The 15970-nt window shown below is 41.7% G+C and overlaps 1 protein-coding gene across 1 annotated transcript; it reads right to left on the reverse strand.

The window, feature by feature from the left end:
- Positions 1-1240: 1240 nt before the first annotated feature.
- Positions 1241-9996, reverse strand: TASL (TLR adaptor interacting with endolysosomal SLC15A4). Its single transcript, XM_065626687.1, has 2 exons — positions 9921-9996; positions 1241-2125 (listed from the first exon to the last, which is right to left on the reverse strand). Exon 2 carries the CDS (start codon positions 2117-2119, stop codon positions 1241-1243), a length of 879 nt encoding a protein of 292 aa, XP_065482759.1. The 5' UTR covers positions 2120-2125; positions 9921-9996.
- Positions 9997-15970: the final 5974 nt, after the last annotated feature.

Raw genomic sequence — 15970 nt, forward strand, 5'->3', positions numbered from 1 at the left:
GACCAAAACAACACTGTGGAATCAAAAACATGCAAACATTTTATGAATATTTATTATAAATTAGTATTTATATTATATTGATACTTAGAAACTCAAACAATAATGGATTGGCATTGACAATGTGTGACATTATACAGACTCGGTAACCATCCTTGCCCGCAAGTCAGCTATTTTTTTTCTACTTTTTTTTCTACATTTTTTTTTAAGACTTAGTGAAACTTTACAAAAGAGGACCTTCTACTAGAAATACTTCGGGTTCAAACGACCTTGACCTATGATACAGAGCAATGATCCTATCAAAAGAAGGGGTTAGCCATACTGCTGAGCAGTCCGGGTCAGCTTTTCTTCTGCATTCAAGGGTACTGTTCACATTAATGCAATGGATTTTGGATTAGCCTGTACTTTTCAATGTGCAATTCTCTTAACGAAGGTGACTTCTTCTGCCTCTTCCCCCTTCATTTTCATTGCTGTCCCTACATGACCACTCCACAGCTGCAGGTCTGCTAGTAGCTGGCAAAGGTGGTGTCTGTCTGTGATCACAGGCCACCAGCGTCCATCGTAATAGTTTGGTTCAGTGCAAAACACACATGTATACATGCACTCTCCTAGTGATGAATTCTGTTTGGAAATAGTTTTTGCGTCACAAAAAGGGATGGTAACCTTTGAGCAGGAAGACACCAGCTAAATAATTGGGGTTAGCACAGAAGAAACCATAAATATCTATCAGTTGGTATCTTTAAGAACAAATTGTGAAAAACTTCTGTGAGGGATATCATAAGTAAAGCTGTGTGGGGCAGGGAGATGAACTAGAAGACATCCTAAATTCTGGATTTCTGTGGCTCTGTGATCACTGTGCTTGTGCTTTCATGGCCACAAGTCTTCTTCATGCTGATTCCAGACAGAGGAAAGTTGAAATGATATGTCAAGCATATGAGGAACAAAGTGAACACCAGAGCACCTCGAACAGTGTCATATGCTCTCGATAATTTTTCTACTAAACTTTTTTAATGTCTGAGGCTCACTAAAACAAGCCTTTAGGGAAAAACTTTTTTTTTAAAAAAAAATAAAAAAATAAATCATCTGGTTCACAATGGGGACTGCACAGAACAGATATTTTTGCTTATTTAATATGTACTGGAAGATTTAAGTGGTAGACAATAAATGCATTTTTATGAAGCAGAAAAATGTCTTAAGAAACTAGATGTTGACTTTGTAGAACATAAAAGCAGACATTCGAATATTATGCATTAGTGTGGCTATACTGGGAAATATGCAGACTAGGCGTGCTCATTTCTGAAGATATTTTTCCACTGGCTATTTGTAAGAAGCGGCTGATAACAATGTCTTTGGCCTTGGTGGTCTCCATGTTCCTCTCCCGTGATATCTTCATGCTGATTTGATCTACGTTAGTCATGATAAGCTCCGAGGCCAGGATCTGAGTGGGGGATGCCCTGTTGGCGACGCTATCCATGATGTACTGCTTATACAGTTCCACCAGCTTCTGTTCGAGGTAGTCGTTCAGGGCTGAGTCGGAGAGGGGCTGCTGGTGGGGCACCAAGCTCGCCAGCCGCCAGCACGAGGAGTAGCCCTGGGCGGGCTTGCGGATGGTGTCGCTGGAGGGGGGCGCCCTCACGGACTCCATGGGGGGAGGAATCTCTGAGGACTCCAAGAAGGGGCCTATGCCGCTGTCGCAGGTAAAATCTGTCGTGACTGAGCTAATTGGCACCACGCAGTCCCCGGCTATGTGCAAATCATTGTAGTTCTTGCAAATGCTTTTGCAGGAAGATGGAACCAGGTAGGTGTCTTTTCTTGTCATTCCCTCACAGACATTCGCAGCTGGAGATGGCTGCCCTGCGGGCACAGGGTGCTGTGTGGGCTGCAAGAGATTATCCTTCTGCTTTCTGCTGTGCTTGCTGCCTCTAGAGCAGACTGAGGAGAGGCACTTGCCAGCAGATCTGCATTTCTGAAGGAGGCTTTTTCCTTGTGCGTTGTCCATGGAAGAATAACTAATGGACCTCATTTCATACACTACTTCCTCAGTCGAACTCTTGCTGTAGAGCTCAGGGTTCAGGTCTTCACAAAGGTAGGCGATTCCGTAAAGGTAACCTTCTGACAGCATCCTTCACTGAAGGAAAGGAATCACCGGCAGACAGAAAAAATGACAAGAACAAACTGTTACTTCATTACAAACACACTGAGTGCTGATTACACTCACAAAGCTTGTTACTAACTGCAGAGAGATGTTTCTAATGTGGACATGAACAAGAGTGTCTCTGTCTTTCTAAAGGACTTGAGTCAATAAGCAAAGTAATCAGCTAGTTTCTCTGTTGTGCTGTTAACTCAATCACATCAAAACATGTCCTGTATAACATAGTAATGTGTGACATGTCCGATAAGTCCAACAAGTGAATTGGGAAGAGAGGAACAAGAAGTGGTTTGTTGTGGTAATAGTTGCTGTAATAGCTTACACTTAGATATGTATGGTTTGGCCCTGGACTTCAGTAAGAAGCCGAGGGGTTTCCCCCTTTTTCTCACAGGTTTTGAAGCAACTGTTTTTGTGTGTGGTTTGTCAGCTGCTTCAGAACTATGTTGATTTGAGATTCATATTGAGAGTATCGCCCCTTCTGTTCCAGACCAGTCAATGACTGTGAGTGTTCTTCCTTTTTTATTAAAAAAACTCAGACCATAAAATAACACTTTGCACTTCTGTGTGCTGAACAGGATAGAATTAATTGTCTCTAAATTTTAGACATGAAAATGTCAGTGACACCAGCAAGGCTTTCTGAAGGCATGACTCATCTGGCCTGTTTTACACGTCTAAATTGAAACGAGATGAATTGTGCCCTAGAATTGCTTATCACTCTCCAATTACTATAAAAGGATCTTAAACTGACTACACTAGATGTAGAAATCTGCAGTGTACTTTTTAAGAGATATATTCCAGTGCAATGCATAGGAAAGTGCACATTTCAGAAGTACTCCAGCTCCTCCACTGTTGGATTAGTCATGAGTACTACCAGCTCTGACATCAGTTTCCATTGCATTTCTACAAAGGCACAATCAGGTTCCAGCAGTCACTAACTCTCTCCGCTCTCTGAGCAGGCACCTCAGTCTCAAAAGCTGTGTAGACATGTTAGCAATGAAAGACAGGACTTGTTAGCAAGGACACACATGCATCTGCACATCAATAAATGTCCTGGCCAAGGTTTCGCAGCTCCACTACCGCATAATTGTTCTTAAGTCCACCCCTGTGTCTTTATATTTAACAGATGTCAAGGACACAATCAATGGGAAAGATGTCCGAAAGAAATTGTGTGGTCCAGCAAAGAGAAAGTAAATCTTAAGTAAAACTAAATTAAAATAAAATTTGGTTTTTTCTCTCTATAGTACAAAATACCTTGTGTGACAGAGGAACAAATATCTTGTCTTTGTTTCAATAGCACACATGTTTCTTCATTTACTATTTAATCCAATTATATCATTTTAATCCCTAATGGATACTGTCTCTGCAGATAAGAACATATGTTCCAGTCACTTGACAGTTTGCCTGTCTATTTCCAAACACCCACTGTGACAGAGAACCAGAACAGGAACATCTTCCCATAAACTGTGAATGGGGAGGTGGCATCTCTCTGGCACACGCTGCACAACCCCATTCTGCTGTTGGCTGCTCGATTTATCTTTTCCAAGAGTGAAAGGACTCTCATTTCCTAGTAAAGTATTTCGGGTGTCACAGTTGCTAGTGAAAAATGCTGCACTAATAATAAATGTTGGCTAAATCCTGTCTAAGCATGGATATAGACTTTATGCAGATGTTAGGAAGTAGACAGCGTGAGAAAAGACTTTCCTTGGTGGAGGGCGATAAAATCATTTTCACACTAGTGCTGGTGAGAAAATAAACTTCCTTCAGAAGGAAATATTCATGGAAATTCAATGTGTCTAGACACTTGCTTTGGTGACCCTGGATCCTCTCTGCTGCTGCCAGTTGTGTGAGATTTCCCACAGGCAGGTAATATTTAATGAAAACATTTACACAAAAGGGAAAACAAACAAACAAACGTGTTTGGGGCTTGGCTTTCCTTGCAGTATGCTGCTGTTGTTTTGCTTTAGGTTTTAGCTGTGATTAAGGTGCCACCACAGAAATCTTAGCCAAATGCTAGAGTGACTCAGGTTATCAACTCATGCCCCTCTCTCTTCTGCTTCTGTTCCACCCCTTTTGCAGTGCAAAGGCTGTCCCCTTCCCCTAGTCATCCACGGCCCAGGTGGCTTTATTGCAAAGTCACCCCTAACTTTGGCTAGCATGAATCTGGGATTGTTACACACTTATTCCTATGCTCGTTTTTAATGTGGATTCTGAGAAATGAGTGGAAATATAACATATGGTCCTTTCGCTGTGTGTTGGCGGCTGCAATTCCACCCCCCCCGCCACGCCCTGAGAACTGGTGTGGCAGTTGCACATCCCCCTCTCAGAACTGGGGCCTCCAATGGGGCAGTTAACGGCTCTTTGTGGAGACCCAGAGTCGGCGGGCAGGGTCGTCAGCAGAGGAGGGGCCGAGAGCGCCCACAGCCCAGAGAAGCCGAGAAGCTTCTCGAAGGCCCACAGTCGAGGGAGGGGTGCAGAGAAGCCGAGAAGCTTCTGGAATGCCCACAGCCAGATCAGAACAGACTATAAATGGGGTTCCCGCCGGCGACTCCCTTGGTGTGGTCTCCTCGGACTGCGGGTCTGCCATGCTGCCGGAGTCCCTCCCCTTAGACGGAGAAGCCGTCTGAGGTAACCTCCCGGGATTGGGAGCGCCTCACCTCTGCGTGTGGGTGAGTGATAAATACTGAATATATGCTTTAATAAGTCCTTGCCAGGTAGGCGAGTGTACCTTCCTCGTCTGGGGCAGAGGAGAGTAAATTCCTTGCCTGGGACAGGCAAGTGTTTGTTTCTTGTGGGCAAAATGGGCCAGAGAGGGCTCTGGTTTGTTTTCTTGTGATTGCATGTATGCACGCTGTGGACCCTCGTTATTCTTATTTCACTGCACCACAAATAATATCTGAACCTGTATCTTATGTTATCGGAGCACTAACTAATTGTATAAACCCCATTTCTAATCGGTTTATTGGCGGTACTTTTCTGGCCAGAATAAAGTTTGTTTTGGACCTTGTTGTCCGCCTAAACTTATTTTGGGGTGCCTTCGTGACACACTGGTTGACCAATGTACGCAAAGCCAGTTGTCTTCAGGTAGCATGTGACACTTCTGTCTTTCCTACTACCCAGATGTTATGTTGTTTCTGTCATAAGGTGATACATTAGGGAAATGAAACCACTGGTTTCATTTCTTTGTGCTGCATTCTGCAATATTTATTTTAAGAGTTTTAGAGCACCCTCTTCAAGGCAGGAGTGAAAAGAAAAGAGCTGACAAATTCAAAAAGATTAGGCTCCCATCATGCTCGGGAGTTTGCTGAATGAGTTCCAAGCTTACCCTCCAAAGTGGGCAAGGGCTGTTGCACTAATCTGACTATTCCCAGCTCTGCAAGGAAATCCGATAGAAGTTTTGATAGGCAGTGTCAAGAGCCTGAGTGCAAAAGACATGTGCATATATTTCTGGTCCTAGTACTATTATGTATTATATACCGCTGACAAGTTGTTATTCCATCGCTACCAATAGCTGGTCACACAATCGGGCCACCTTTAATTCTTGCATATTACATCTGATAAAGACGACAGTTTTCATTAATTCTACTTCCTCATGTTGCTTCTCTTAATGCCCCTTCCATGCCACAGAGGCACATACACACTAGGATTCTAAGTGCACAGGGATTATATCTAATGTCTTTTTTTGGGGTTTCATGCTCCTTAAATTCAGATTTCAGTTCTCTCTTCCTGAAAATAAATGCATGACTTTTGTTGCACAAGGAAAAAAAGTCTTTTTTACAATTCTGATCTGATGCATTTTGCACACAAGGTGGACAAAGAGATTTTTCCTTGTGTGGCTACTGTCCTGGGAATGGGAGCTGACTCCATTCTATCTAAGCCTAGTGGAGACAGAGGGAGAAGACTGTCTGGCTTACACTGTCTTTTCTATCTGACGTAGTTTTTATCACTGTCAGATGATCTTAAAAACTCACATGCCTTGCCTGGGGTTTTTTTTCAGTTCTTCAGCAGAAGAAAAGCCTAAAGGCAAGATGAATGTTTAAAGCCATGTGGAGAATCCAGTGGTATTGCCAGTGCTTTCTGAGTGGCAGCAAATTTGCTGTGTTATAATGCTTGGAGATGGTGCCAATGTTTGCATAAACACCTCACATTATAGTCTGGGAGCAGGCAAATGGAATGGGAGTTCTTGGCTCAGGATAAGCAAAACACAAAGACATATGATAAATCGTGTCCTACATAAAAACCTGAGCAAGATGAAAAGTTGCTAGGGGCAACGGAAAGAACGTGGTGCCAACTGGAATCACAGCTCAGTGGGGAAAGGGACATTCTTTTGCATTGCAAAAGGATGGGGTAGAAACTCATTGAAGAGACAAGCTTGTTTTGAGTATGTCTGGCTGTCAGATCCCCAAGCAAGGCTCTCAATGGCACTAAAGTTGTGCAGCTGGTAGCTGGAGTTCAAGTTTTATCATAGGGTATACCTTAAGTTCTAGCTGACTTAATAGATGGGACCGCAAATGACAGTCTCCCTGTCTTGAGGGAACTCAAATGCTGTAGATCCATCTGTAGTATTTTTTCAACATTTTAAGAGACACTTTTCCAGGCTGTGGAGATGCAGACAGATTCCTTTGGTGAGGTTTGGGATCTACCTAAGGCTACAGGACATGCATGCAAGAGTTCACCTGGCAAGTGGGATAGGCTGGAGAGCAAGCCTGCGTATATACCTCACCTTCCAGTGCGGGGCTAGTGTGAAACAGGGCCCAGGAAGCCTCAGTGCTGTCAGCATAGGGAAATCACGAGAGTGAAGAAGGTAGTACAGTGAGCTGTGCTTATGGATGAGTTTAGCCTTTCCCTAATGCTTGAAAGCCATAGATATTTTGTATCTGAACCTCAACTGACAAGGGCATTCTTCAGTGCTTAGGGCTGGCTTGGGTAAAGGTAGTGCTGATGACACTAAACTGCATGGTGAGGTGAACATGTCAGAAGGGAAAGTCATCTTACAGGGAGACCTGGACAGGCTGGAAGAGTGGGTCAGCAATAACAGTATGAAGTTTAACAAAGACAAGTGCAAGGCCCTGCACCTGGGACAACATAACCAACAAGCCGGGATCTGATGTGGTTGGGGAGCAGCCTTGCTGAAAGGGACCTGGGGGTCCTGGTGGACAACAAGCTGAATGTGGCTCAGCAGTGCACCACTGCAGCAATGAAGGCAAATTGGTCCCTGGGCTGCATCTGCAGGGACACCACTAGCAGAGATGGAGATTTGATCCTCTCACTCTACTCAGCCTATGTCAGGCCACACCTGGAGTGTCCAATTCTGGTCCTCACAAGTCAGGAAATATGTGGACAGACTGGAGAGGGTCCAATGGAGGGACATGAAGACAATCAAAGGGCTGGAGGACACACCCTATGAGGAAAGATTGAAGGAGTTAGGACTCTCCTCTCTGCAGAAAAGGCAATAGGGTGGGGAGGTACCTCATCACAGTATTCCGATACCTATAGGGTAGCTACAAAGAGGACAGAGGCTTTCCCTTCACAAGGAGCCACATGAAGAAGGCAAAAGGCAATGGGTACAAGTTGCATTGGGAGAGGTTTCACCTCAATGTAAGGAAGAAATTTTTTACAGTGAGAACAATCAGTGACTGGAACAACCTCCCCAGGGACGTGGTGGAGTCCCCATTGCTGGAGGTTTTCAAAATGCAGTTGCACAGGGTACTAGATAATCTCATTTAGGCTTCCTTTCCCACTAAATATTGGACCAGATGATCTTTCAAGGTCACTTCCAACCTGGGCTGTTCTGTGGCTCTACGATTCTACAACAGCAGTTGCTATTTCAGGTAGGAGATGGCCCACTTTGTGCATGGCAGAAGAGCTAACAGGTGCTTTTGCATATGCATCTGAACTCTACCTCCATCATGTGTAACTTACTCTCCCTGCTGCTGCTGATGCTCTGGAAGACCTGGGACCTATGAGACTGTGCCCTGGGGCTCTTTCAGCAGTGTTTCCTTCAGCAGTGTTTCTTTTCAGCTCTTTCATCATGAGCCCCTCCCCACAGCTCTCTTCACTCTGATCTTTTGGTCTTTCTGCAGAAGAAAACATCACCTTCTTAATTCACACGTCAACAGTTCAAAAGATGCAGGAAAGCTGGGAGTACCTCTCCCATGGGGGAATATGGGCTGTCTTGAGGGGAACAAGTAGGTCTGAGAGGATATTAATCCTGTATTTCAAGAGTATGAAGGAATCTCTTTGAAGGACAGGCTCAAGGAAGCAAATGTGGAGACATCTTCCCCAAGAACACGTTATGTCTGTTGTACTGTTGTTCTTGTTATACAAGTGTATACCCATTTTTAATCATGCTAAATGGATGGCAGTAAGCTTCAGGAGCAGCTGATTTCTTTCATTTGGGAAAACATAAATTCTTACTGTATGTTTGAGTGCTGTTGTATCTCTAAGTGGAGTCTGAGGGGACAGGCTTCCATAAAAACACAATGAAAACTGTATGTGGGTAAATATAGCTTCTTGAGCTCTCAAACAATTTCCCATCCAAGTCTGCTTGATCAGTTCAACTTCCCTGAAACTTCATACAGAGCAAGACTGGTTTATCATTTTCCACAGTTTTCTTAATCACCTATACCCATACAAAGCTGTTTTAGGACACGGTCAATGTGGTTTGATAGCATTTTACATCTCATACCCACAGCTGTAAGCAGCAACATGAAATGTGAGGCAGGAAAGCACTGAGCTCCACATTCAGAAGAATGACTTGACTACATGATATTTCTACACTGCTTTTATGTCTTTCTGGGGTGGAAATCATTTCATGTTTCTGAATTTCTGTGTTTATTTTAATGAGTTGTTCGTTGCTATCATGACTAAACTATTTGGACTGAAATATTTGGTATCTAAGTAGTTGAAGTAAAAAGGAAATAAATTCATGTGCACTCATAGAAGAGAAAATACTTTCTAGAAGTGAATTGAATAAATGGTAAAGCAAGAAAGACAGAAAAGGCTGAAGGGGTTTCCCAGGAGGAGCGAGGGAAATGGTGCACTAATGAGCATTGAAACATTAGTCACATCTGCTGTAGAGTATAAAAAAGAGGGGGGAGGGTGCGTATTCTGTGTGTACACCCATGTCAAGCTGTGAATTTGCAGCGAACCAGGAAATTCGCTGTGAATCAGGAAAATACGATGATAAAGTTTATTCATCTATACTTTTTAGAATCATCTTGTTTTCAAAAAAGTCTTAGCTTTTTTTTATGAACTTTTTTTTAATATGATGCTCATGTTTATCTATTATGGTGCCCATTTTTACTTCTGATCTACAAATAGAGTACTCTGCTGACAAGACATGACTTGGACAGTACACTAACATTCGCAGAAAGATCAGTAAAAATACCATAATTATGCTAAAAGCAACACACCTGACAAGGCTCCCTTTAAAACTATTCTGAAAAACATTTTTAGTATTATGATAGACTTTAGAAATATCAGAGGATCATTTTTTTTTAATATATTTTGAAGTTGCATTGCAGATCTATCACAGGCAGCTGCAGCTGTAAAGATGGCACTTCTGAAGTGTTCTCATCACTTCTTGGGGCAGCAGAAACTGCATGTGGAGTTGAGACTCTGCAAACACGCACATGCTTTCCAAATAGGAAAAGTACATTGTTCTTTTTATCAGCTACCAGCTGTGGTCCCATACAAACAGAACTGAGCCACTTTGATAAGCAAGAGCAACCTTTTCATACATTTATATAATGCATAGGCTATAACTAGTTCTTACCTCCAAAGATCCAGCAGCTGACCAGGTACAGAAAATCAGTTGTCTTCTAACCAGTTTAAAGCTTCCCGTGGGTCTGTCCTACCCCAAAATGCAATATTCTGTTTTTATTTCTTTTTTAAATACACTTCTAAGATGACATATCCTTTATTTCTAGTCCTCTATAGCACAGAAGTATAGAAAGGAAGTCCCTTAGGAGATGAGGGGGTTTTATAACTGACTGAACTGCAACATGCTGAACTCGCTTCCTCTTTTATGTTTAAAAGAAACTTCGTTGTGAAACTGCGTACTGTTAAAATAGCTGATTGCAACACACTCAGTCCAGACAGATGGACTTCTCCCTATTAACTGTTATACAAAAAAATAACCCGGTGAATTGAACAGCTAGAACAATCTTAGCGAAACTGTTCAGTTGTTGACAACTTACAGCGTACCCCATTTCAACCAGTATCTATCATTCTCCTTTTAATTGACACAGCAAGACACCTGGATATGTTGAGACTGTTGTGCCAAACAGGTAGGAAAAGCGAGATGCCAAAGCAGAAGTGCATGTCACGGCAAGCCTGCTTTGCTATCTGCAGACCCTCGTACCCCTCAGCTTACCCCTAACAGCACAGCTCGACTGTTTTATCAGGTTTTGCTTGGTATCTGCAAAACTTGCCACAAGGAACATTAATTAAGACTGGAGGTGCGTTTGGTACCTCAGCCCCTGACGTACCCAGACAGGCAGCTTCTCTTAGCAGGGGCAGGGCATGAAAATATAACACTTTGGGCAAGTGGGAGTTCAGCCTCCAAGCCTGAGGTGTATTGACAGTACATATGGGTTTGAGATCAGCGTTGCAGTATTCCTTAAAGGACAGAGGACATGTACTGTTTGAAGGGTGTAGCTGAACTGTCTGAATTGATCCCAACAGGATGTACAGAATTTGCTTAAAAAGGTATTACCAGGCATCCATACATTGCAAGAAAAAGAGAAATTTGTTTTCACTCTCACTGTATTTTAACTTCCTTATTGAGGACCTTTTTTTTTTTTTTTTTTCCTCAGAAGCCCCCAACTCTGCCAGCCAGAAAATATGTTGTAGTATAATGCTTCTGTTGACATAATTTTGCTAAATATTTCTGTGATATGATATGCGACCAGGACTAGTATCCAAAGTCTAAGCCATAGGCATGGAAAAAATACATATGTCAGTATAGCCCTACCTAGACATCCCTAGCTAATTCATAAAACAGCTTAATCATATACTATTGTACCTGATCATATGCTATGCTAGGATCAACAACATCTAAAAAGCACAACAACTGGACAAAATTGGCAGTTTAATGCAAATCTCAATAGATACCTTTGCTGCAAAAAAGTGCTCCCTGTGGAAACAAAATTATTGTAGTAACAGACAACTCCTTCATGCTTAACATTAACATTAATATTATTGTATTTTTTTCTCCGATCCTTCACCAGTACTATGGACCAATCTCAAGCCTTGTCAATTTTATACTGGTCCAACACTTTTTTTGGTGTTTCCATTATCTGGTTGAAATAGTATTGAGGGGAGCAAGAAATAAATCACTAGCAAGTTTTACCTCTTCTGTAGATCCACAGAGTTCTGTGTACCTAGGAGCTCAATATTTCTTGTTAGACTGTTGGGAAATAACTTTGGTAGTATAAAAAAATCATTTCTGTAAAGGTCCTCAGAGAGTTTTCAAAATATATTTCAAATCATCTAAATCCATGTAAAAACAGAAATATAAAAATAGACAGATTTTTGAAAGTAAAAACTGCTTCCACAGCCAGAAAAGCACAGCTACCCAAAACCACTGAAAAATCGATCTACTTTCATATAGATACCTAAATATGGATTTCAGACTTATTTCCAGGCACCTACATTTGGCAAAAACAAGTGGCCTTTTTTTTTCCCCCAGTTATGCACATGTGATGTTTTTAGCACTCTAGAGGAAGTAAAACACTGTCCATATTTCTGCACAGTAGCTATCTGTGCCTGTGGAAGGGAGATGTAAAACTGTCATTTTTTATCATATAAATAGCACATTAACACCATGGCAATCTAGGCTTTGGGGACACCCATTTATTCAGGTGACCTTCTCCCTGTTCACTTATGACTTTGCGAGGGATATCCTCATCTAAGAAGCATTGTCATATATGAATTTTTAAGTTGTAGCCTATCAACTGCTCTGAATGTAGCACTCTGTGGGCCAGATTCAGAGTTGAAGGAGTTGGGACACTGTTCAATGTAGCAGCACCGGCCCCCTTTTGCAAAGATCCCCACATGTGCTGTGCCTCCAGCACCCAGTGGAATAGGTGTGAGAGAAGAGGGAAAGCTTCAGCAGCTTAGGGGATCATTTATTCAGTCAGTCTCTCCATCTGTACATGTAGTTCAGATTGTCTGAGGCCACACCAACTTATTTTTGTCAGTGCACTTTGCTGCAACAAGTCTCATGCATGAAGAATGTGTTATCCCCATCTCCTCCCACCCCCTCCAGCAAACAAAGCACATTTCAAGTAAGTTTCTCCTATTCCCAGGGAGTTTCCTCTAAGAATCTGCTTTTTTTGACCCTATCTTAACTTTTTATTTCGGTTCAAGAGTTTCTTTTCAAAACATGTCTGCTAGTTGTATCTTTTCATTGTGCTTTGGTTTACGTCTTGAAGCACATGAAGCAGATTCCTTTTGGATGAAACTCCACAGGAGGACACACACCAGGACCATACTTGAAATTTGCCATGGGCAAGTTCCCTCCTGGGCTTTCACGGGACCAGGGTGGAGCCAGTCCAAACCAACCTCCCCTGAACATGCACACCATAGAGGGAGGGTTTCAGCACCCACTGTTTCGCTGTCCACATCTGCTCTGAATGTGATGCACTATTGGCTGATGCTAGCAGGTCAGAAAAACGCTGTCAAGGGACCCATCTATACAATAGTACCAGACAGTTTATTATTTCTTCACAGAGTAACCCTTGCCCACCAATGTCCTTCAGCCAGTGTGTCTCAATATGTTGTAACTGATAATGCTGCACTGCCAGAAACACATGAGAAGGCTGAAGTTCCTTCTTTATAACCACAGTTGCACTCCCAGTGGCTTAGGATAAATAAATCTCTGCTTAGCCTGGGCCTGTTTCATCAAACAGTGCAAAGGCAGCTGCCTGTCACTTGTAGGTGAAATGTTTGTATTCTAGAAATTATAAATTGGGAGCCTTTGAGAGGACCAATATTCCATAGCTTTTTGTTAAAATTAATAGTAGGAATAAGAAAGAAAATAAATCCATTTTCCTGTACATATACTCAAGCAGGTATGTACACAGTAAGCTCTCTCCACATTTGCTATGTCTATACCATTAACTAGGAATTTTGAAATTCAAAAGGTTAAAGATGACATCTTAAGATTATCACCTAGCTTATAATTTCTTCGTTCAATATGACAAAGGGGATATTTTAAATCCTTTTTGGTCTTTCCAAGGGAAGAGGTTATGGGAAAGAGATAAGCACATTATCTAGCACTTCATCATAAAGAACAATCATGAATGATTTATGTTCCTTACAGCAGCAAAATCAGTTATATTTCAAGCTTCCCAGTGTGCCACACTTGATTAGAGCCTGAAACTCAATTTCCAATGCAGTAATTACACCAGTGTAATCAATTATTTGAATAAAAAAATCAGTCTTTAAACAGGGAAGAAGCCTCCATTGTACTCAGTTTTCTCTTTCTCCATTGCTGGTAGCAGAAAATGGATCAATATAATTTTCTAAGTAAAATGTGAAGATTCCCATCTTCCAAATGAGTGCCAGGCAAGTCTGGTTTTGAGCTATCTCAGGCTGAAGGGAGTCTCCTGGATCATCTACTCCAGCCATCCACCTGTTTTGTGTAAGAAAGGTGGTTACGGCATCATTCTCCTCTTGGCCACGTGCTTCCAAGAAGGAAAAAAAGGAATGGATGCACAGAGAGCCTTGCCGCTCTGGAAAACATGGGGGAATTTTGGAGCCCACCTGCATTTACTGCTTCCAGCTGCCCACTGGCAGCGACTGCCCACGCAGCACAAAGAAGTCTGTCTGTGCTTGCGGCCCGGAGCTTTAGCTCCAAGAACCTGAGTCAGGGAGCACAGCACCTTCCACATGGCTAAATCGATCAGGTACACACGGAGTTTGATACTTCAAAATTAAATTGTCATTTTTGTCATACAAATAACCATTAAATCTTTTTGTTATCCACAGAGGCAAGGGCCACTAATTTCCTGATTTCTCGTTGTATTATAATATGCTTTTTGTACTTCAAGTGACAATGTAATAGGGAATATTTGCTGCCTTATAAGCTCCTCCTAGTTAATAAAATATACAATTTATTCTCATGTTAAATTTCATTTCTCTTTTGTGGCTCACATAAATATTTTAGTTATATCCAGTCATCTCTACAGGTTCAATCTATGTGAAAATCAAGAAAAAAATGCAAGGCCTTTGATATGAGAAAATTATAAGCAAGACCATTGCACCCTTTGATAAAATCCCCAAGGCCAAAGCGAGTTTTCTATGAGAAAAGACGGCAGAATTGTACGTAGCATATCGAAGCTGTTCTACGTTACATTCACAGCATTAGTGTTTTCTAGTAACGAACAGCCAGTTAATGAAGTCTTTTCAGTTCATGTTCTTTTCTCCTCTCACTAATTTACATGAACTAGGAGACTGGTCTTGTCACAGTTCAGAAATCTTTCCTTCCAATCTTAACCTCTCTTCATCCATAATCCTTTATTTACCTTTAGCAGTCAAACTGTTCTGCCCATATTTCTTATAAGGAAGGTAATAAATAATGCTGTGCTAATGTGGTCGGAATAAAGTCCCTTACTGTACAAGGGATCCCATTGATGGCAGAGTATATTGTGCTTTCCATGCATAACCACATATGGGCACATAAGCACTGTTATTTAGTCTGCAGTGCATGAATGACAAGCGGCCTGTAAAGCATCAGAAAGCAGTGTGCTGGGCAGGCTGCCCTCTTTCCATTGTCAATGTCTGGCCAAAACCCAAAAAGTTTTATTTTTCCCTCTTTTTTCCTTTTTTTTTTTTTCCCCCAACTAGCAGCATGGTACCTTAGAAATAGATGGTTTAAAAAAAATCTAAATGCCACCTACTTTTTAACACCCTTCTAGCCTCGAATAATAATGAGAATAAAAGATGGTCCACAATGTATAGACATGTAGATAAATATTTACTGAAAAACTGATGTACACCATGAATAGTGTGTAGAGCTTGCTCTCTGCTGCTGACTGAAATACCTCAGGGTATGATGCATTTCAGCCAGCAGCAGAGAGCAGCTTGAACGAGCAGCGTGCTGGGTAGAGCGCAAATCTCAAACACTCTTTAAGCAATGAAGTGTATCCTTCCCTAGCTCACCAGCCAGCTCAGCTAAAGGGTTTATCAGCAGCTATAACCCTGCTTATGTTTGCACCTTCCAGATCTTTTTAGGGAGACTTCTGAGATCATTTTTTAAGCTTTCCAGGTTATAAAGACATCAGTTCTGCACCTTTCATAGAGTTTGTGTTGTGGTAGGCCTCATTCATTTCTTTAAAAGTCCATTTTCAAAGAGGAAAATTAGCAGTGACCTTTTTTTCCTGGATTTTTCCCCAAGATGCATCATTTCTTTGTAGGTATCTAAACTTCCAAAATATGTATATATAATCTAAAGGGCTGGTGGTTTCTCCTGGTTCTAGTTTTATTTAATGCTTTTCATACATTGAAAACTTCTTTAGGTGCTTGAAATTCATATAAATCATTTCAGCAAAAAGTCTTAATTATTATTTTTTATTTGTAAACCTGAGTGTGCTTAGCAAATAGGAATGATCAAAATTAGTATTTCAGGTGGCAAACAAATAGATCAGCCATCCCAGATCTCTGCATTTCAAAGCATGTCCTGCAGAATAAAAAGGTGCTTGAGCCCCTAACTATGTCAGATCACTTCCTACCACAGGAATACCACAGGGATGTTATAATGCATTCTTTGCTTCACAAGTCTGGAATGATTAATCACACATGCTCACTTAAGTAGCAGCT

Source organism: Caloenas nicobarica, chromosome 1, assembly GCF_036013445.1.
Source record: "Caloenas nicobarica isolate bCalNic1 chromosome 1, bCalNic1.hap1, whole genome shotgun sequence".
Lineage (NCBI taxonomy): Eukaryota > Metazoa > Chordata > Aves > Columbiformes > Columbidae > Caloenas > Caloenas nicobarica.

Coding starts and splice junctions, on each gene's coding strand:
- TASL (XM_065626687.1), bottom strand. CDS start 2,119: ATGCTGTCAGAAGGTTACCTTTACGGAATCGCCTACCTTTGTGAAGAC.